Genomic DNA, 23,827 nt, shown 5'->3' on the forward strand with positions numbered 1-23,827 from the left:
TAGGTAAGTTGCTGCTGTGTTCATGTCTGCCTTCTCAAAGCCTCACAAGAAGCTAAGGTTACGTACAAACTGCAATCTGTTAATCTATGAGATCCTGTTACACTATTTTAGCTGTCTGTTCTTTTCACCCAAAGTATTACAGTTGTTCTGCATTGACGAACATCGCATCCAATCCACGTCACCATCCAAACATGCTTCAAATAGGTGATGGCATCCTCCTCAAAATGCTACTGTCTCTTATGTCTTCCTCTGTGGTAAAGGTAAGATTTCTGAGCAATCCGTTATTCTTATGATTGTGACAATAAAAAAATGAAATGATTGTGAGCTACGTCAAGCCAATAGCAAAAGATAAGGACAGTAGCGTTTCCTTTGATATTCTGACACGAATTCGAATTCTTGTAAAACTGTGGAAAATGTCTTCTCTGCGCTATATTCACACACATGACTTTCTGATAAGACATTAAATTAAATTGTTGAGAATGTTTTTTGCTCCCCACCTTTCCTAAATTACTGGCTTTTTGCAGCACTATAGTTCCACTTGTAAAGCACCCTCTGATATCTTATCCAAGTGGGCACTATTAATGTGTAAATTTTTACCAATCAGTGAATGCAGACTATTTGAGGTTCTGGTAATGTAGGAGATTCCAATCACATCCACACCTGGCACCCAATTTCGATCATAAGCTTTTACCTCATTTAGGAAATGAAGTCCCCCATCATTACAACTTGGCTACTATTATAAATCTCATTAAATTGCTTCCAAACTTCAACGTTGGCTTATTTTACTCTATTTGCAATATACTTCTAAAATGCTCATGGATCCCTTAATTCAACACAATCAGACTCCAACTGAATATCGCCATCAATAAAACTTTTTTCTAAGCTTCGTTAATTAGGTCCTCAAGCCTTAACTTTATTTCTCCTGAAAATATTGTCGCTGGGATAAAGACCATAAGAAATAGAAACTGGCATAGGCCCGTTCGGCCCCTCGAGCCTGCTCCGCCATTCAATAGGATTATGGCTGATCTAACATTCCTCATGTCCATTTTCCTGCTCTTTTCCCATAGCCCTGGATTCCCTTACCGATCAAGAATCTATCTCAGCCTTGACTGCTTCACAGCTCCACAATGAGTTCCAAAAACTCACACCCTTCTTGAAGAAGAAATTCTTCCTCATCTCAGTCTTAATATCCTCTCAGCATTTACCCAGTCAAGCCTCTTAAAAATCCTGTGTGTTTCAATGAGATCACCTCTCATTCTTCTAAATTCCAATGAGTAGAGTCCCAACCTGTTTAACCTTTCCTCATAAGACAATTCTTCCATACCGGGAATCATTCTAGTAAACGTGTACTTTGTTACTGTGGAGCCAAGTCTGGGTCAAAGCTACAGTATCATGAGATATTAGAAGAGCTAGTGTAGAGTGAATGGGCCAAATAGCCTGTTTCTGTGCTGCTCTATGCTGTGATTCTGGGGTTGAATTTGGGTTGAAATCAGGGTCAGAGATAGGATGACCCTGAAAGTATTGATGCTTGGTGGTGGATTGTCACTTCCAAGGTGCTGATCCTGGTGACAGCAGGGACAGGAATCCCATTCTCACTCCAAATCAGGCCACTTGAACTTGTTAAAAAGCTACTTTTTTTTCCTGAAAGGTTGAGTTGTATAGGATGAGTGAAATTTATATTCTGAGACCATACAGAATCGGATCTGTCGTCAGAGAAGGTGTTCACCCTGAAATTTAAAATAATGAACTGAAATTTTGCACAATAGCTTTTGTTTACCCAACAATTAGTTCAAACCAACATCAATGTAAACCGGGTCAATTCAGAACACACTTGAATCTCACCACACAATAAAGTCTCTTCCTGTCTACATTATAAAGTTGCGATTAGAGATGCAACTTAAACTGATATCTTCTTGCAACTGTATTTAGAGCTATAATATACAGCAGTACATTATAGAATTACACAATTATTGTTCATTCACTTCACTTTCTTTGATTTTTAATAGGTCTGTTGTCAAGCGTGTTACTGTCTCAGGAACTTGTCTCTAAACGGTAAGAAGAGAGCAATTTAATTTTATAACTATGTCTGGAGGATAAATGATTATAAATTGTGTAGTAAATTTATACACCTTTTGTTGTATGTAAATTCTGTCACAAGTACATTTTTATCCCTAATTTCTTTACAAAAGGCCTGATAAGCAATTTTTGTCCAAATGCATTTGGAGGGTTCATTGTAAAAAATCTTGAATGGATTTCTGATTAATTATTCTCTGATAAGATTGGGCAAAATGTATTTCTTCTGAAATTAGTTTCCTGAATTGATGCTAATCTTTTCAGCGTGAAGGACAAAATTATCCAGTTTCCAGCTAATTTTATGCTGCTGTTTGGCATAGAACTACTGAGGTAAAATTTCTAGGGTGTGAAGTTAGACCTCCTGCTCTCTTTCCCTCCCCAAATACTTCTCTGTCCCTTTGCATTGAGCTGATCAAAAGCTGATGGAATTTTTTCTCACAAAACAAAATCTATGAAATGTTTGTGAGAAATTGATATTTGAGTGTCAATGTTAAAAGACAAAATCACTAGCATTATAGTAACAAATGCCCACAGTCACACTATCGCAGGAAACCATAATTCAAATTTCTAAAGCAGTACTGTACATATTCATTACAGAACGGGATAGGTAAAATCTGTAAAATTGCTTTTTACATTGCAATTAGTTGGGTTCCTGGGCTGGCTGTTCCTGATACACAGATCTGTAATCTGTGGTGACAACTCCAGAGTGAACTTGTTATATTAATAAGGACTGGCAACAAGGAAGATAGGTATTTCTAACAGCCAGCTATACTAAATCAGGCAATTATCTTTGAGTTATATTTATTTAAAAATATATTTAAAAATGTTAGCTTCCCCATTACTCTATATTGCAGCAAGTTAGATTTACGCCAACTTGTGCGAGGGTCCAGTTAGTATTTGGATGGAATAGGATGGGGTATACTATGCAGCAAAGTATCATATTCACTAGTATATGAAATGTGTTACTAGGATTGTAAATTATAAAAATAAGACAGCAACTCTATTTTCAGCCAGATACCCAATGGTAACATGAGCTCATTCAGTTTGCTGATGTTCTAGTTCATTGTTTACCCAGATATCTACTTAGAGATTAATGGATTTAATGGATCCTTATTGATCCTTGTCCTCGCTTTCCACCTCACTCGCCTCTACATTCAAAGGTGCATCCATCCTTTGCCATTTCCACCACCTCCAGCGTTGTGCCACCAGCAAACACATGTTCCTCTCCACTCTCCTGTCAGCTTGCCAAAAGGGACCGTTCCCTCCATCACACCCTAGCCCAGACCACAATCACTCCCAACACATTGTGAAGACCCAGGCTAGAAACTTCAAGGTGATTTACAAAGTTAGCCTAGACCCTAAGTTTTACATTTGATTTTGGCATGGGTGAGCACAAAGTGTTTCACTCCAGGTATGATTCAAGCGACCCACTAGGAAGCGTTTATCAAACAAAGTTTAATTTAGAGTACAGTAAAAATATATTTAAAAGAATTAGCATAACTTTTACCAATTACAAGTTTCAAACATGACACAGTATAAACCTTAACAGCTAGCTATCTATGTTGTTCCAAGTCAAACATCATTCCACAGACAAACCCTCTTCTCTAAACTTGGCACAAAAACAAGTATGCTCACGTGATGCTGGATTTTTGCTTTTTTACATCTGCTATGAATTGGTCCTTTGAATGTTGGATCAATTCTCTGAGGTTTCCCAATTTTGGAACTTTCAGCAAACATCTGGTGAGGGGGAGAGAGAGAGAGACAGAGACACTGCCTTCTTCCACCAGCTTCTAGCAGCAACTGAGAACCAAAACTAAAAACTGGACTTTTCTGTGGTAAAAACTGCCCCAGGCATATCACCTGACCTACCAATCTTCCCCAAATCAAGCTCCACTCAGCAATCCCCAAAGGACCATTAAACCCCAGGACACTGCATTAGGCCAGATTAAAATCAGCATTTATATTGCTTCAGTAACAATTAGAGGTTGCTGGTTACAGATATCACCGCATCAATAAAATGCTAGGACCTGCTTGAAAAACCTGCAGAGAAACATGATTAAAATACATTTCTTAAAGGCACAGTATTGTCACAACCTTGACACCTTCACATAGCACCTACCTATGCGCAATCGTAGAAACTGTAACACCTGCCCATTTACTTCCTCTCTCCTCACTGTCTAAGGCCCCAAACACTCTTTCCAGGTGAAACAACAATTTACTTGTACTTTTTTTCAATTTAATATACCACGCACAGAGAGGGAATTGCTTATTGGGAACACTTCCACTCAATCCACCTGAGCTTCCAGGTGTGTGCAATCTTAATTCACCACCTTGCTCTTATACTCACATTTATATCCTTGATCTGCAATGTTCCAGTGAAACTCAACGCATTCTTGTAGAACAACACCTCACCTTCATCTCATCATTACTTTCTCAAGGGCTATTAGAGATGGGCAATAAATGCTGGACTGGCCAATGATGCCCACATCCCTTGAATGAATTAAAAATAGAAGACACTCAACTCAACATTGAGTTCAAGAAGACTATGAAGTCTGACCATGATTTTGATTCTGTTTTATTGCAGTTTGCCAGTTTGAATCTTGTTCTTCATGATTTTGCTTTTGAACCGAGCTACTCATTATTCTTTTATCACACTCACTCTGGACAAATGTGTTGTCTCTTTATTCCAACCATTGCCATTCTCTTTTCCTTTTTTTCCTTGATATCTGTTGTCATTTAACCTCTTCTTCCCTTTCCCAGACCTTTCCTTCTTCACCCTACTCCTGTTTGACAGCATATATCCTCCTTCTGTTCTGAAAAAGTGTCATATTTATCTCAAAACATTAACTCGGTTTCACTCGCTGCAGATGCTGCCAGACCTGCTGAGGATTTCCAGCACTTTCTATTTTTATTTCAGAGTTCTAGCATCCACAGTATTTAGTTTTTGTTACTGATCTGAGCTTCAGTTTAAACAATCCAGAATAAATTTCAGATAACGTTTCAGCCAGGTTAATTAGAAAACCTACAAGAGTTTGTGAAGCAATTTGTTAAAAACTACCAAACCGAAACATTGGCATTGCTCTCCAGATTAGTTGTAAAACTGATACCAATCAATATATGCCTTCAGATCTCATTAGACAAACTCAAGTCAGATGTCAGGGAAATTGGCAAGCTTCCTAGTTACAAGTTGATGGTTGCTGACAAGGAATTAATTGACCCTTTCTCTGTGTTTTATTTTTATTTAGTGATTTAATAAAGTCATGATTTGATTTTTCATGTTGCCATGCAAGACACAATACAGATGATGGCATCCAGAGTTTGAAATAGTGTCCCCTTTCAGTGTAATACAGAAACCTACTTGAGAGTATTTGTTATAAGGTCTTAGTCCTATTCAAAATGCAATGTGATCACAGGATACTCCCTCCTGTCTTCCAAGAATGCCCAGTTAAAACATTCTGATCAGCAACCCAACACCACTGCAACCTATTAATAATTACTGAAAAGGAAAACCATTTAACTTTCACATTAAACAGGATCTAGTAACTGAACTACAGCTTTCAATAGGAAAGACAGGTGGTAGGTTTCTTATCTGGTTGAATAATTCTTACTGTATTGTCGAGGCCACATCACTGTGTTGACATTTGCTGTACATTTTGTTTGCTGAATGAATTAAATTCATAGATGAGTCATTAAAAAGTGAGTCTACAACAATGGTGCACTATTGTTGCACTTGGCTTCACAGACTACAACAAACCTGTGTGTCGATGCAATATAAACACTAAATTTTATGATATTATTGGCATATTGACACACACATACATTTTCAACAGTAAACTCCATAGAGGCAGTAAATAACAATAAAACCTTATATTTATGTTGCACCTTTAACATAATGAAACATCCCAAGGCACATCTCATAAGCATCATAAGCAAGGTACAACAGCAAGCCACATAGGGAGATATTAGATCAGATGACCAAAAGCATGTGGGTAACTTTTCCGATCTCACCCACCGCGGGAATTGTCACAGGTGGGATGGACAATCTAATGGTCTATTAAAAGATCTGTTGACTTCAGGCGGGAATTTCTGGTGCCCAAGCAAGACAGGATCTCAGGAGCAAAGGAGAAAAGTGAGGTAGAGAGGAATAGGGAAGGAATTCCTGAGCTGAAGACGCAGCCATCGATCCTGGAGCAATAATAAGCAGGAATGCACAAGAGTCCAGAATTCGGGGATGTAAGATTGTGAGAATTCTACTAATTTTTATAATCTGTAGTATCTATGAATTTTATCCTGTAAGCATAGTTTAAAATTAAGAAGTTCAGTTCTGACTTGTTGCGCAATTAACAGTCAAGATAGTTGGGGGAACAAGAAAAGCAGATGTTGGTGAAGAAACAAACTTGTGTTATTGTGTTATGACAGAGCTCATTTGAGTTAAGCTGCACTCCCCTTGTCACTACCCCTCTCCCCCCCCACCACCCCCCTTTTCAAAGGTTATTACTCCCTCGAAAAATTTAATCAAATTATTCAGCCATGACCTTCCCTTAGCAAATACTGTGTGTGCTGGATTAATCCATGTATTTTTAAGTGTCTATTTTATACAGCCTCTTCTATATTTTTCCAAAGTTTGTCTACCACCAAGTTTAGGTTGACTGGCCTGTAATACTTGGCCTATACCTTTCTCTGCTTTTAAACCATGATCCTACTTTAACAGTCTGTTGCACAATTGTACAATGTTTGTTGCCAAAAGGAATGGAATACCCATCTTACACATGTAACTGTCTAAATGAGCTTCTGTTATCTCCTCTCTTGCTTTTCTCAGCAGGTTGGGATATATTTCATCTGGTACTGATGTTTTATCCACTTTCAAGTTGCTAAGCCACTAATGGGCAGAATTTTCTCATTCTTTGACTAAGTATCAACTCAGGCCATAAAAGTGGAATGTAGTCCTCCAACTGCACTGCTGGTTTTTCAATTATGCTTGCCAATATTTTTGCATATCCTCACTTATCCTCCCCTGTACACTCAATAACATCTGGGGATCTATATTCGGTACCCACAATTTTTTTCTTTGTGGGAATATATTTGTTCTGAGCCTTCTATCTCTGTCTTTGCTGCTTTTATGAACTGAAGAGCAGCGTCAGTCCTTTTTTGTGATGACTTTAAATTATTGGACTCCCCCCTACAAGATGAAAGAACACCAACAAAGAAAAACAAATAGATATGTTGTTTCCATTCACATTGAACTATATTTGCATGACACAATTCAAAGAAAGTTTAATAGTTCATGAAAATAAGATTTTTGGGCAAAGTAGTCACTCTTGTGGCGAGGAATGAAGGTTGCAAATTTGCTTATATCATAATGAGACATTTTATTCAAAATTATACCTTTTTTCCCCGTGAAGCCATTAACTAAGGTTATACAAATCATTCCAAATGTACAATTAAGAATAAAATCAGGATCCCTCCAACCTTTCCTGTCCATTTTTCTCTTTACTGAAGGTATGACTTGAACTGGCATACATAATGTTGTACGGTGTGGTTACAGTTCAGTAGGTCTGAACAAATCTTTGTAATCATATATAAGTTGATTGTAAATCTCCACAGAATCCGTACAGTGCCGAAGAAGGTCACCCAGCCAATCAGGTCCACACCAACTCCCTGAAAAAGCCTCACACCCAGGCCCATCTGACCAGTGCAACCCCATGCATTTACCATGGTCAGTCCACCCAACCTACACATCCCTGGACACTAAGAGGCAAATTTACCATGGCCAATCCACCTAACCCCACATCTTTGGACTGGGGAGGAAACCAGAGTACCTGGAGAAAACCCATGCAGGCATGGGGTGAACACACAAACTCCACACAAACAATGACCCAAGGCCAGAATTGAACCTGGGTCCCTGGTGCTGTGAGGCAGCGGTGCCAATCACTGTCACCGTGCCGCCCATTCTCTTAGAACTATTTACAAATATACAGTAAAGGGTACAAGCTTGGAGCTATCTCCATGCTTGCTGATACACATGGCTCTGTTCAATACTCAGCTGAACCTGGGTGTGGGTCATGTGCTCTCTTGCATCACTGTGTGGGAGATACTGTACTTAGTCCTACATTAACCTTATATGTCCAGACTTTAATACTACAAATTCCATAGGTACCAATAATTCTTCTGTATCGATTGATGTGTGAGGTGACACAATGTTAGTTGATCTGTTTCACTCTGTGGGGTATTATAGCTAAACCCAATTATGCTTTAACACACTATCTGCATTTATACTTCACAGCAGACACTGGGCAGTGCCCTCATCCAAACATATTTATGCCAGTTGCATTTACACTTGCTGTTACCTCGTTGAAATCAGCAAATTCAGCCCAAATTGGGGATCAAACTTGGGGAATGTATTGAATTGTATAGCTCAATAATGAATTGCCCTCTGCAGCTGTGCCATCAGAGGAGAAATGTCAGGAGATTGTATTTCGGAATATGATGGTGGTTTATTTTTCCCTCATTGCAGAAGACACTCAAGCAGACATTGTGGCCATGAACTTCTTGCCTCAATTGCATGAATTACTGAAGTTCTCCAGTAAAAGTGTGAATGAAGCAGCTCTTGCCGTTCTCAGCACCTTGTCAGAGAATCATTCCAACACGGTAGGTTTTGTACTGGAGACTTTCAAACGTCCCAGCAAAATAGTTAGCAATTTATAATTTTAGCATTGCAGTGTAAACAAAAGAAAAATATTTGGACTACCTTTACATGTTTCTAGAAGCATATGATTTGTGCTGCTATCACTCAAGTAAGTATTACTTATTGGGTCTGTCTGCAGTTTAACATCAGATAGTCTAGGAGCATTACAAACAGCTATGAGGTGGAATTCCCCCATCTTAACCCACTATCCCGGCTGTTCAGATATCGGGGCACCATTTTAAAGAGCGCGTCAATATCTGTGCTGACAGACAAAGTGATCCAAAGGGTTCTAGTTCACAGCTGCAGGCAACCTCAACAGAAGCTAAGTCCTCTTTTATGTAAACATTGTGGTTAGAAACAATGCACGTTGTGCAAAAACCATTTAAGATGTCAATCAGGGTCTTTTGAGACTGCACTATGAAATCGAATGAATGCAGTGTTACAAAAAAGGGGCTCAGTGAGCAGCTGTGGAGAAGGGAACCACCCCCTCCCCATCCCCCAATGAGAGTGACTTCCCCTGTCAGAGGAGTTGAACAGGGTCTTCCCACACCTGCAGCTTTTGACAGAAAGGGGAATTCCTTCTGCAGAATGGAATGCTGCTGTGATTTGGAAGTGTGTCAGGTATCCAGAGGGCATAGAGATTAAATTGACCTGGCCACTTCAAATTTTTCACAGTCCACAGACCAGAATGAAGACTTTGATTAGAGAGATGCCTGAAATCGCTGTGCCAAGAGTGATATTTAGGTTTCCCAAGGCCAAAAGGGGCAGTGTAGCCACTAGATGCCCATTCCGGGGGAGAATGCCTTGCCCCAACTTTGGGGGACCCTCCCATTGTTGCCTGGCAGCATCAAATGGACACATGGGGCCTGATTTTACCATTGCGTTGTATCCATTTGCGGGCACAAAAAGGGGGAGACCACTGCCACTCTGCGGTCAATCGGTGGGGGGGGGGGGGAAGGGGGCAGGGGGTCATGATCGGTCCGTGTAGGGGGGGTGGGTGGACAAGGGGGACAGTTATGTTGTGGGATGGGGCGATATCTGTGGGGGCCATCGCTCCCGGGTCGTTTTATTCGCTTTTTGCGGCCCGGGAGCGATGTGACAGGGTCGCGTTTTTCAAACTTTTTTTTTCACCGTGCATGCGCAGTTCAAAGCTCCGATCGGAGCTGTAGCATTTCGAGCACAATAAGCCCCGCCCACAGCACGATTCAGACTCGCAATTTTTTTTTTCAGGCTAAGTGCGTATGGGGGCACCTGAGAACAGGTTTCCAAGTTGGATCTGAATTGCGCCCAGATTCAGCACTTAGAATCAAAATGGTAAAATTGCCCCCATGGGCACTGCATTGTCTCCCCGACCACCCTTGGGTTCGAACGCTCCAGGCTCTCGCTGGTCATGACCAACACCCAAAGCCCACCTGGTGCAGTTCCCACTGGGGAGACGGGTGAATGGCAGGAGGGCATTGAATCAGGCTTCAACTCAATGGTGTTTAAATGAACACTTTTGCATGATCATCAGGTTCCCGCCGGCACTTGTCAGGAACCTGAGTGAGGCCGCCTGGGTGGGCTGGGCGAATCAAAAACACTTTGACGTCTGGCATGATGTCTCTTACAGTCTTTTCTGGTTCAATTCTTAAATAAATAGATAAATATTATATCAATAAACATATGTAAAATAATTGGCTCATCAATTGATACAAATACCGTGCGAGATCTACTAGTAATTAAAAACATGGATGTTGTGCAGTGTAAGTGGGACAGTATTACTGCTGTAGTTAGTCAAGATGTTTGTTTCTTTGTAGGATGCCATTGTGTCAGAGAATATCTTGAAGACTTTGGGGAAGTTACTGTTAATTCACAAAACGAGTCCTGGAATCAGTAATTATGTTGCAGCCACAATCCACAAACTAGCTACAAGTGAGACTCAAAAGGTGAGTTATTTCATTTAAAAGGGAAGGTAAACTTAGGCAGGGGCACACTAATATTTCAAAACTCTGATCATGAGAGAGATTCGGTGCACCATAAGAACATTTTCAAGATTCTTTGATCTTAAGAAACAGACTATTAATTTAAGCTCCATACTTGAGGTTAAATTCACCAATCATTGTGCTACCAGCAGGAACTACACTCAAATGGTGCACAGGTTATAGAACTACTATCACAGCTTTGTATGGTGTATTTCCTTCTCTGATGTCTATGTATCTCAAACACTGCTCTCCACTGGAAGCATAGGAGTGATGAATTAATACTTGCTATAATCACAAACTGAAGGTCAGAGTATGTTGGAGCATCAGAGAATGGATCCACCTCAGTGATGCACCTTTATTTTTATATCTTTGCTTTACAACATTTAAGCCAGGTATAAACACCTGGATCTTCAAATCTTGACATCTAACCCAATATTTGCAACTCTTGACCAATGAGAAGAGTGCTCCAAGCATCCCTACAACACTTTAACCTTAAGTTATATGTCTAACTGACTGTCCTCAGAACATTATAAGCCCAAAACCATTCTCCTAGCCAATCAGCTTTGCAGCCTTCATTTCCTTTATAATTGCTAAACCACAGCTTGTATCTTTGATCACAGGTCCTGGAACATCTAGTCCCCAGGCCACCTTCCTGGACAATCAGCAATGTAGCTTTGGCTTCTCTTTACTTCTAAGCTAGACTCATTGGGGCCTAAGCCTACAAATGTGTCCTATTTATAACCTCAGTTCACTCCCAAAGGACCCACGTGTTCTTTCTTAAAGCTACGTCACAGTATTTGCCACTTGAAGTGATGCCAACTTTAAGACTTCCATAAAAACATATCCCAAAAATCATGAAGCATCACAATTGTACATACAAATTAAGACTTTTCATCACTTAGCTTGTGTGCAGTATAATTTGATCATTTAAGCATTAATCACAGAAATGTGCTAACAAGGTGAAGTCTAACTGAGGACATGGGTATGGACTGAGTTGCTCTTGCAGAGAGCTAGAACGAACGTGACAGGCCAAATGGCTTCCTTCTGCGCTGTAACCTTTCTGTGATTCTATCATTCAACTCTTCATCATTTCCCTTGGCGTTTTCTCACTTAACAAATCATACCTTCCTATACCGCTCCCCCCCCCCCCCCCCCCTCCTCCCCACAATCCCATCATTGGCAAAGGGGGTGAAATGCTTCCTCTGCTCCATCAAAAATCACATTCACACATTTCTTCACTGGCCATGACATTTCTGCTGCAGTTGACTGCTTAGTTGCTGCCTCACCTCTCTCTCTCTAATATCCTTATCCCTACAAATCAATTGCTGTTTCCTACTTCTGTTGGTCTATTGATTTCCCTATCTGCATTCCCTCAAGTCAAGGGCACAAACTTGACTGTGCTTCTTCACAATAGCCTTGGTCAATGATTACAGTTGGCTTAACCACATCAAAGTCTTTTCTGTCAGGTGCCAAAACCATTTTATGTGAATACTAGGATCATCCTGGTGTGCTGAGACATCCTCAGGCCTTTTCTTCCCCACAAACAACTGCCTTCTTAACTCTTATCACTAAATTTAAGGAGCTCATGGACGACTTAAAAGATCAAAATAATCCTTCATCATGGTTTTAGGTTTAGATTTTAATATAAAGTCATTTTTATTTGTGTTTCAGGCAATTATTGACAGTCAGTGTGTTGTGGCCCTGCTTCAGGCCCTCAGTCATCTCAGAGTTCATGATGAGTCCTTACTGTATGTGACAGTTTGCATTGCTGAGCTCACAAAGCATGGTAAAGATATTCATTCATTCATTCATCTCGATTCTGCAACTCTGCAATGAGCAGGTAGTCGTCAGCAATTTTCTTTCGGATTCTAAGGGCTGGATTTTTGCCATTGAGGCAGAAAATTTGAGTCGAGAAGTTTCCCGACATGGCAGGCCAGTCTTCTTTATCAGCACCGTCCTCACCATATTTTCATTCCAGGAAGGTGGGGGCAGGATAGAATTGGTTCCGCTGCATCCAGAGGCAGTTCAGTTGGCCATAGAGGCGAGCCAGTGCTAAGGTGGGCTGACTCAAAGGCCAGTTGTGATAAAAGATTGTTAAGTCCTCTAGCCCTCACCTTTCAACACATTCTCCATGCTCCCCATACCTCCATGGCCCCTCCATAGTTTCTTACCCAGTATCCACTATGGGAAGACCTCAGGAACTATGTGGAGATGATAAAAACATAAACTTGCAACAATCTTAGAGGGCTCTCATTCATACACATTTGATAGCGAAAGAACTCTCATTCAAAAATTTCAAATCCCCTCAAGTGGTCGATCTGTTATAAAAATAAACAAACTTCTATTCTAAGCACACCAAAGATACTTAATCTTTTAATAGTCTCTAAGTCAGTCAATCAAATGTCAGTCTTTTGCTGAGATAAGTGATTTTGGATTGGATTTAATTTGATTTGATTTATTATTATCACGTATTGGGATACAAAGGAAATTTTGATTCTTGCGTACTATACAGGTAAAAAATATCGTTCATAGAGTACATAGGGAAGAAGGAAAGGATAAGGTGCAGAATATAGTGTTGAGAAAGTTTAAAGAGTTGGAGTTCAATTTTAAGAGTGGAAGATGGAATTAGAGGATATGCTAGGGACAGCTCACAAGAAGTCGCCTCGCTTCTGCGCCATCTTTTTATTTGGAGCTTTGAAACTCAGCCAAAAATTCATATATAATAATAAGAACTCTTAAAAATGTCAACAACGAAGTAAATTGAAACTGCAGAAAGATGGCTAATGTTTCTTTTCTATACTAATAACAGATGGTCTGTCAATCAATGCACTCCAGCAGCAGGTGTCTGCTTTTTCACTCTAATTGAAAGCTGCAGCTTGCTTACTTTTTCATTTTTATAGGGCCGGCGATTTAATTCCTTCAGATCAAAACACTTAGACCTTAGATAGCCAAAATGGGGAAGGGTGTTTCGACTCAGCACTAATTTAAAGTGACTTGTTGTGTTTGGATTTCCTGCCTGTGTGATTCATGCATTTGCTGGCAAAAATGGGATCTGCCAGAAATGGGAGTGGGACTTCTGCGAGTGGGTCCAACTCAACATTTTTAAAGGCCTCCAGAGTTGGGTCCAATCCACAAAAATCCAGCTCTAGGCATTCAATAGGTTTATAAAGAGAACATATCCTTGCTAATTGTATTAAAATTGTTAATGCATTCTTTTAGAGTATAGCAAACATAGCCAAGAAAAGCACAATGGAAACACAAGTTATTTTCTTTTATCATGAGATTAGGAAAGATAGTAAACAGTATCAATATAATTACATGGTACTATTCACATTATAGGAAGGCTGCGTTCTGATAGATGGACCTCTGAAGGACAATATGCAGCATTAGAAAGAGTAAGAAGAATCTTGGACTGTACAGTCAGAGGAACAGAGCACAAGAAGTGATTCTGAGTTTGTGCAGAGTGTTGATCTGCCCTCACGTGGAGTACCATGCACAAATCTGGTCACAATATTGAGAGAGAGATCCAGGAATTGGAGATGTGCAGCAAACCACTATCTGCAATTATGTGCCTGAATTACAAAGAGGTGTTGTAGAAGCTGGGAGGCACAGCCATGTATGTTTGAAGTAGTCAAGATCCTAAGGGGTACAGATAAAATAAAATCCATATGGTTAGCATAATCCATAGATTCTGTAAGAGCACATGAACTTATCTCAGGTTTGAAGAGGAAAGGTGAGAAGATGGTTTAAAAAACCTCATGAAAATGTGATAAAGAGAGCCTGAGAGATACTATGGCATATAATTCCTAGATATTGGAACCAGCCAGATGAACAACTGTTATCTTTCCAGTCATGTACATTCCTGCTTGTATAACACATTTATATACTGTACTGCCTTTCATGATCACAGGATTCCCCAAATCACTTTGAGGCAAGTAACTATTTCTGAAGCATTTCCACTGTTGTACTTGGTAGGAAGGGACAAGACAGAGAGTAGGGCTAAAAACCATTTAGGAGTGAAATCAGGAAGTATTTTTTCATAAGATAATAGAAATCTGGATCTTGCGCTCCCAAAGGGCAGTTGGATAAATGTATCTGGAACATGGAAAAGTAAATTGAAAAACAGATCATAGAAACACAATGATGACGTTAAAACTTACTCAAAGGTATTCGAAGTAAAAAGAAAATCAAACCCAAAATCTAACCTTTTGTTCATTTTCAATTTTGTAACAAGGCATAAAAATACTACCACTAAAGAATAAAAATATTCTTTATTTATTATTGTTACAAGAAGGCTTACATTAACAATGCAATGAAGTTACTGTGAAAATCCCCTAGTCATCACACTCCGACGCCTGTTTGGGTACACTGAGGGAGAATTTAGCATGGCCAATGCACCTAACCAGCACGTCTTTCAGACTGTGGGAGGAAACCGGAGCACCCGAAGGAAACCCACGCAGATAAGGAGCGAACGTGCAGACTCTGCACAGACAGTGACCCAAGCCGGGAATCGAACACGGGTTCCCGGCTCTGTGAGGCAGCAGTGTTAACCACTGTGCCACCCTGCCACCCTAATTAAATTAGGAACGCCTAACATTAAAAAACAGTTGAGGAACATCACACTAATAACCCACGTTAAACTCCTGATTTACAAGTTCCTGCAGGTGAAAGGTATGATTGTGGATATTGAACTGACTTTCCCTTGTTGAATAGATTGTGTGTTTTTTTTCAGAAACAATAAGAACACAAATAATACAAGAATCAGATGCGAACATGACAGCTTATCTCTTGATGCTCTCAAGCCAGTCTGAAAATATTGATCTCTGCTTCCAGGCAGCTTGGATCATCAGCCAACTCGGACGAGATGGTAAAGTGTGAAATAAAGACTTTTAGTTGCTAAATTTAAATATGAATTTAGATGATCACTTTCCATAAAAATGTTTATTTGAAGAAAATATATTCTTGTTTTGAGGAGAAAAACATGTAGTTGGGTTCTGCACTTAGTTCCCAGCTTCCTAACATAACAATCTTTGATTAGGCATAAAGCCAACCAGATTATTTAGCCATTCTCTTAGTAAGTGAGTTTTACAGAAAGGACAGCAATCTTTTGTAAGGCAGGGTAAAAAGACTATTGTACTTTCTGGATGGTATCTAGGGTTTTTGGTGTCTATAATCACTCCAAAAGAACAATTAACAAAGCAAATTGAAAGCTGAGCGAGTTCAAAGCAGTCACAATCAAACTGTTCACTGTTCCGGGCAGGCCACACCTGTTAGAAATTTTCAAAGACTTTTTTTTAACCTCTCAGAAAATTCTCAGGTTTTTGTCAGGTTGCTGCATTGGTAAAGAACAATTTATTTATTTATTATCACAAGTAGGGCTTACATTAACACTGCAATGAAGTTACTAGAAATTCCAATATAAGCATTGAAAAGATTGAACTTCCCTGGTCTTCACACTTAGATTTGGTTCTTGAATGTGCGTAAACCAGAGATTAGGAGGATTGTTTTCTTTGAGGGTCATGAACCTTTGGAACTTGCTTCCTCAAAAGATGGTGGAAGTAGAGTATTTGAATACTTTTAAGGCAGAGGTAGATAGATTCTTGGTAAGCACGGAGGAGCAAGGTTATCGGGGGTAGGTGGGAATGTGGAGTTGAGGTTACAAGCAGATCAATCATGATCTTATTGAATGGTGAAGTAGGTTCAAGGGGCTGAATGACTTATTCCTGCTACTCATTCATATTTTGCATGTATGGATAACTTAACGTTCAACATCAAATTAATTCAATGGAGAAGAAACACTTCAAATGGGCGTTTCAAGAAGTTAATAATGTTCATGTTACATTTTATTCACTCAAACAAAATTTAAATAACTTTTAATGGAGGCCTGTGACGAGTGGTGTGCCGCAGGGATCGGTGTAGGGTCCATTGTTGTTTGTCATCTATATCAATGATCTGGATGATAATGTGGTCAATTGGATCAGCAAGTTTGCTGATGATACAAAGATTGGAGGTGTAGTGGACAGTGAGGAAGGTTTTCAAAGCTTGCAGAGGGATTTGGACCAACTAGAAAAATGGGCTGAAAAATGGCAAATGGAATTTAACGCAGACAAGTGTGAGATATTGCACTTTGGAAGGACGAACCAAAGAAGAACGTACAGGGTAAATGGTAGGACTCTGAAGAGTGCAGTTGAACAGAGGGATCTGGGAATACAGGTACAGAATTCCCTAAAAGTGACGTCACAGGTGGATAGGGTTGTAAAGAGTGCCTTTGGTACATTGGCCTTTATAAATCGGAGTATCGAGTATAAAAGTTGGAGTGTTCTGGTAAGGTTATATAAGGCATTGGTGAGGCCGAATTTGGAGTATTGTGTACAGTTTTGGTCACCTAGTTACAGGAAGGATGTAAATAAGATTGAAAGAGTGCAGAGAAGGTTCACAAGGATGTTGCCGGGACTTGAGAAGCTGAGTTACAGAGAGAGATTGAATAGGTTGGGACTTTATTCCCTGGAGCGTAGAAGATTGAGGGGAGATTTGATAGAGGTGTATAAGATTTTGATGGGTATAGATAGAGTGAATGCAAGCAGGCTTTTTCCGCTGAGGCTAGGGGAGAAAAAAACCAGAGGGCATGGGTTAAGGGTGAAAGGAGAAAAGTTTAAAGGGAATATTAGGGGGGGCTTCTTCACGCAGAGAGTGGTGGGAGTGTGGAATGAGCTGCTGGATAAAGTGGTAAATGCGGGGTCACTTTTAACATTTAAGAAAAACTTGGACGGGTTCATGGATGAGAGAGGTGTGGAGGGATATGGTCCAAGTGCAGGTCAGTGGGACTAGGCATAAAATGGTTCGGCACAGACAAGAAGGGCCAAAAGGCCTGTTTCTGAGCTGTAATTTTCTATGGTTCTATGGGTTTTTGTGGGCTGAACAGAGGATGTAGTGCATAATGTAACGGTGTCACCTTTCCATTGTTTGAGAGTAGGTAAATCACATTGTAAATAAATTGGAACAGAGTTCATTCAGCAATGGGTAATGACTCATATGATTGTCTCCATTACAGAAATGTTTTCCTTGTTGCTGAGACCGCATGTCAGGGAGATTATCGGTTATATCTTACGCTTCCTCAAACATCAGGAAATTAGATTTCAACATCTGGGTCTTTTAACTATACGGAATCTCAGAAAAGGTAAAAAAAAATTATCGTCTTCAATTCGTTCTACTTTGAAATCTGGTCTGTTTGTTTTTCTATTTCCTAGGGTTAAATTCTTTAAGTTTGCGGTCTTTGCAAATTACTTGATTTATCAATTTGTTTGGCTGAGGGCTGGTTTTCTCCCTCTTTCAGACACAGTGCAAGTGGCCTGTTCCCATCTTATCGCTAATGGGGTTCTGAAACTAGATTCAAACAGCTGACACTGTCCAAGTTAAACAGAACAATGCTGTAAATGCACAGGACGTGAGAAAAAACTGGCAAATATAACTCTGAACAAAATAGTGAATAAGTGGGTAGGTGAAAAGATAGAAGAGTCAGGAACATTGAATCTAGACACAGAGGCATTTAAATAATAACTTGCATTTATATAGCACCTTTAATAGAGTAAAATCTCCCAAGGTACTTCACTGAAGTAAAATCTAAGAAACTATGACACAGAACGACATAAGCAAATATTGGGACAGATGCTGTAATGTTTGCACACAGAGCTAGATTCTAAGGAGTGTCTTCAAGGAGGTGAGATAGAGGGCAAGATACTTAGGGAAGAAATTCTATAGCTTTGGGCCTTAGCAGTTGAAAACATAATCACCCATGGGTTATAAGGCTGAATGGGCAGCAGAGCCACACTTTGCAAAGCTTGAATGAAAGTGCTACATAAATGCTGTAACTCGCATTTATGTAGTACTTTTAATATAGAAAATTACCCAAAGCACTTCCAACAAATGGACAATATCCCACAGGAGGAGACATTTGGAGAGATAATGTTGGGGCGGGCTGGTTTTGGATACAAGGGACAAATATTTTCAGTCATGTCCACCACAGGAATCATAGAAGGCACACGGCCATAAGATCTCGCCCAAGGATGAAACACTGGGTTCATGGGTAATAGGTGAATACAATGTTGGCATGGGATAGGATAGAAAAAAACAGAGTATTGGATGAGCTTAACTTGAGGATAGAGGATGGAAGGCTAGCTAGGAGATCATTGAAATGGTGTCTGGAGGGAACAAAGGCATGGCTGAAGGTTTCAGCAAGGACTGATAATATGGAGACAGAAATGTGTGGTCTTGGTGATGGATAGAATATGGCATTAGAGGCTCAGCTGCAGTTTGAAAGAATGTTGAGGCTGCAGACAGTCGGCCTCAGCCTGAGGCAATGACTAGGGATGGGGGTTGAAGTTGATAGCAAGAGTATGGAGATCTTCAGTTCTCCAATGTTTAGCTGCAGGATATGATGCTCCAGCCCAGACTGGAGATTGAGCAAGCAGTCTCACAGCACAGAGGCAGTGGAGGTCAGGTAGAGCTGGGTGTTGTCAGTGTACAAATGTAAGTTAATCCTCTGTCTTCAGATGATATTGCCATGGGGCAGAATGCAGATGTGATTAATCCCTGGGGACACTTCCAGAGGTAACAGTGCAGGGGCATGAAGTGAAGACATTACTGGGAAATATCCTGATTCAAGCATCCAGTCTCTGGTGAAAAACCAGCCCCACGAGTTCAAATCCCATCTTGAAAATTTGAGATTTAGTTTTTTAAAATACTGAAGCTATTAGTAACCCAGTCTGTAACTCCAGTCACCAAAATGGTTGATCTTAACCTTGTAAGCCATCCAGTTGTATCAAATAGTCACATCTCACAGACAACAGCAGTTCAAGGTGGCCCAGCAGTTACTTAGGGCATATACAGGCTGAACTTACCGCCACACTAAATGATATGGGGCACAGTTCTTCTGGCCCGCTGTGCTGCTTAAGTAGCGCAATGGGTTGGGAAATATCAGCGGGGGCCTGTAGCGGGATTCGCGACCGGTGTCCATATCATTAATGAGGCTCAGACGGTATTGTCCAGGCTCTCTAATGCCCCCCCCCCCTCCCGCAGCCATTGAGGCTCAGGGGCAGTGGGGGATGCCCCTTGGGCAGTGCCAACCGAGCATCCTTGCACTGCCAAGTGGGCGGGGCAACCCGTTGCGCATTCTACATAGGGATCAGTGGGGTTAAGAGGGAGGACGCGATCAGGGCTGGACATGAGGAGGGGATCAGGCTGGACATGGAGGGAAAGGGTTGGACTGGACATGGGGTGGGGGGGATCATGGAGGGCGGTGATCGGGGTGTGGGGGGGGTCACTGAGGCCAGCGATCACAAAGGGGAGGGGGTGTCAGGGATGACACTGGGAGGCCGTCGATGGGGGGGCCAGTGTGCATGCACCAATCTCCCCACTGACAGGTTGGCACATACACAGTGTCCCACTCAGTGCACTGATTTCAGCCTCTCTGGCGGGTTCAGCCTCCCCATTACCAGTGTGGATCGCATTACGGACTCTGTGGTGCACAGAGTCCCGGAGATTCATTCCACTCAGCTCATCCAAACAAAAGGTAGGATAAACTCCCGTATCCCTGCTTGTTGGGCACTTAGTGTTTTTTTTGGGAGATTCGCTCCCACATTTACTCACAGAACCCTTGGGGGAAGTTTATAGAAAAACTATTTTTTCAATGTCTCCTGTCAGCAGATGATTTTAATAATGTTTTGTCAGTTATGAAGTAATATTAATAGTTTAGAGTGTGTAAAATAGCATTCATTGTTTGCTTAATCAACTCAATATTGGAGTGGCACAGTGGTTAGCACTGCTGCCCCACAGCGCCAGGGACACGGGTTCGATTCCTGGCTTGGGTCACTGTCTGTGTGGAGTTTGCACGTTCTCCCCGTATCTACGTGGGTTTCCTCCAGGTGCTCTAGTTTCCTCCCACAGTCTGGAAGACGTGCTGGTTTGGTGGATTGACCCGAACAGGTGCCAGAGCGTGGCGACTAGGGGAATTTCAGACTAACTTCATTGCAGTGTTAATGTAAGCCTTACTTGTGACAAATAAATAAAACATGCTACATTGAAACATCTTGTAGTTAACTCAAATATTGTTTTTTTTTCTCAGATTCTCATTTTGCGGCAGTGTTTAGGGAAAGGGAGCTCATGGTGCAACTCAACAGGATTTCTCAGCAAACTGTGGAAACAGAGGAACTACTTCAAGCTGTTCTATTCCACAAAGAGGGAGACCAGAAACAACATAACTGGTGACATCTAAGAGTTTGCAGTGTCTCAGGAACAGTTAAAACCTAAAGAACACACAGAGGAAGAATTTTTTTCAAACTTGGTGATTTTGTTGAGGACCAATGGGTTCTTTTGAGATTTAGCTCTTATTTGAAACCCGAAAATGTAATCATAATTGGCACAATCTATAAATTTATAAAAAACATAAATTTCTCTTAACTTTAACACTTATACTATGTTTGGTGCCAATAATAAAACATTTTTCAAACAAAATAGACTGTAAGGGGTGATTAAGTTAATATTGCTTTGAGTGTTCAGCTTATCCCATAACCTAGATTAGTAATCAAATTATTTAGAAACTTGCAGGTAATCTTTCTTCCTGCACACAGCACAAGTGGAATAAATTTAAAGAAGTTTTCTAGAAGACATTTTGGACAAGATAATAATTCTACCACCAATTGCTGTTGTAACAAAAATTAAGAATACCGAGATCAGGATTCTGCAAAATCAGATCAAGAATACGTTTATAACTAGCATTATTTGCTTAGATTTTGGACTTTTAATTTCTATGTCCTGGCAGAAAGATTTCTATAATCTGCCAGTTATAAATATATGGGCCGTTCACGCCCCGCCATAGCTGCAAGTGAGGACGGAGAATTTGGTGCTCAGTTAAATCTCCATTCACTGCAGCGGGACCAAAGAATCCCTCTGGCATGAACAGCTGAAAAATTCTGCCCATAGTTTATTAACTCACCTCCTGACTCTCCAATGCCTGTCCACCATCTACAAGGCCAAGGTCAGGAGTGTGATGGAATATTCTCCACTTGCCTGGATGAGCGCAGCTCCAACAGCACTCCAGGAGCTCAACACCATCCAGGACAAAGCAGCCCATTTGATTATGTATGTGTGTTTTTTTTTCCCCCCAGATTTATTCAATTTGTATGGTGAAAATATTTTTAGATTGAAGGCCTTCCTGGATTATCAGTTGGAGGTTACAATCTTATTATATGCCAATGGTACCATTATTATTGCCAAAGTTCGAAGAAAGCAAAAAGGTCTTCTAGTGTCCAAAAAGAAAATCATACCAGAAAACAAGATAAAGTGAAGAATTAAATGACAGACAAGTAGACAAATTTTCTTACCTAGCAAGTACCTTACCATTGGACAGAAGGTGTGGCCAAGAAATAAGGTGAAGGATTGGAATGGCCAAAGATGCATTTCAAAAATGAGGGTGGTTATGATCAACACAATATCAGCCATGAAAACAAAGCTGAATATCCTGGAATGCTACATCACACCAACTTTGACACGTGTGTTGGATGATCAATGAAACAGAATTGAGGCTGCAGAGTTGTGGTTTTTGACGGGAATCATTTTTTAAAAATTCATTTGCGGGATGTGGGCATTGTTGGCTGGGCCAGCATTTATTGCCCATCCCTAGTTGCCCTTCAGAAGGTGGTGGTGAACTGTCTTCTTGAACTGCTGCAGTCCTTGGGGTGTAGATACATCCACTGTGCTATTAGAGAGGGAGTTCCAAGATTTTGACCCAGTGACAATGAAGGAATGGCAATACATTTCCAAGTCAGGATGGCAAGTGACATGATGGGGGACATCCAGGTGGTGATGTTCTGATGTGTCTGCTGTCCTTGTCCTTCTAGATGGTAGCATCTGCACCCTCTTCTTTCCTTCTCCCCTATATACGGTATGCCTTGTTTCTATAGTGCGCAAGAAATAATATTTTTCACTGTATCTCACTACATGTGACAACAATAGATCAAATCAAAGTCATGGGTTTGGAAGGTGCTGCCTAAGGAAGAATTCCTGGACAATCACACTATCAATGAAGAAATGCTTGTAAAATCTGAAGCTGAATGAACTCTGCTGACCAAGATCCAGAAAAGGCAGTTTGAATTTCTTGGGCAGTTAAAAAGTTATAATTTAGAACATCTGATGCTGATGGGAAAGTTCAATGGGAAGAGATTGAGGTAGGCAAAGAATGAACTTTTCAAAGAGCCTCCCAAATTGGATAGATGTACCATCAACAAAGGTGATACATGCTCCCATAGTGAGATTAACAAGGAAGTCCATGTTTACCAACGCCCTCTTATTGCTCCTACCTTAAGAGGGAAATAGTTTACAAACCCATACACCGCAGGTGGCAATGCTTGTAAAGGAAAAGCTGATTTGATTATTGGTCTTTTCCACCTCCCTTGCAGAAGACACTGACTGATGCTGGTGTTGTGAATCCTCACCCAACAAGTACATTGGGCCATCCAGCACAGCTCAATGGACTGTGATGAGGAATCAGAACCCTGGTTCATTTTCCTTTCTTTAGTCCAGGATACAGGATACTTTTTCTGTTCTTACACCAGTCCTAGCTAGAGGCAGTTAATATTGCAGACACTATGAATTAAACTGTCCTAACTTGTATCTCTCAAATACCAGGCAAATCACTGAACCAGAAGGGGGATTTTAAACTGATTGGATTGTAAATTGATTGGATTAAGAATCCTACATTAGATGAATGGGCAACTGGTTTAGAACAATGGAATTTATATTTGACTCTGAACTGTGTTTGAGACAGCTGTATATTTATCAGGAATTAATGTGAAGAGTGACTTTGTCTAGCATACAATAAACATTAGTTGCAAGCCAAGAAACACCTGATTGTATGCTTTGCTCATTTAAATTATTAAGAACCTATGATTTTTTAAATTCACTCAAAAGGATGTGGGCTTCGCTGGCTAGGCCAGCATTAACTGCCCATCCTGAATTGCCCTCGGGAAGGTGGGTGGTGAGCTGCCTGAACCACTGCAATCCATGTGGTGTAGGTACTTGACAGATTTTCACTCCATCTGACGAAGGGACAGCG

The 23,827-nt window shown here is 40.6% G+C and overlaps 1 protein-coding gene across 1 annotated transcript in view; it reads left to right on the forward strand.

Moving 5' to 3' along the window:
• Positions 1 to 23,609, forward strand: part of LOC144493525 (uncharacterized) — a 49,474-nt gene extending 25,865 nt beyond the window's left edge. Inside the window, exons 7-14 of the mRNA XM_078212575.1 lie at positions 135 to 260; positions 2,007 to 2,052; positions 8,588 to 8,721; positions 10,555 to 10,683; positions 12,391 to 12,505; positions 15,452 to 15,586; positions 17,771 to 17,896; positions 20,840 to 23,609. Of these exons, the coding sequence (XP_078068701.1) occupies positions 135 to 260; positions 2,007 to 2,052; positions 8,588 to 8,721; positions 10,555 to 10,683; positions 12,391 to 12,505; positions 15,452 to 15,586; positions 17,771 to 17,896; positions 20,840 to 20,982 (954 nt within the window). The 3' untranslated portion in view covers positions 20,983 to 23,609. The remainder of the gene's footprint in view (positions 1 to 134; positions 261 to 2,006; positions 2,053 to 8,587; positions 8,722 to 10,554; positions 10,684 to 12,390; positions 12,506 to 15,451; positions 15,587 to 17,770; positions 17,897 to 20,839) is intronic.
• Positions 23,610 to 23,827: the final 218 nt, after the last annotated feature.

Source organism: Mustelus asterias, chromosome 5 (assembly GCF_964213995.1).
Source record: "Mustelus asterias chromosome 5, sMusAst1.hap1.1, whole genome shotgun sequence".
Taxonomy (NCBI): Eukaryota; Metazoa; Chordata; class Chondrichthyes; order Carcharhiniformes; family Triakidae; genus Mustelus; species Mustelus asterias.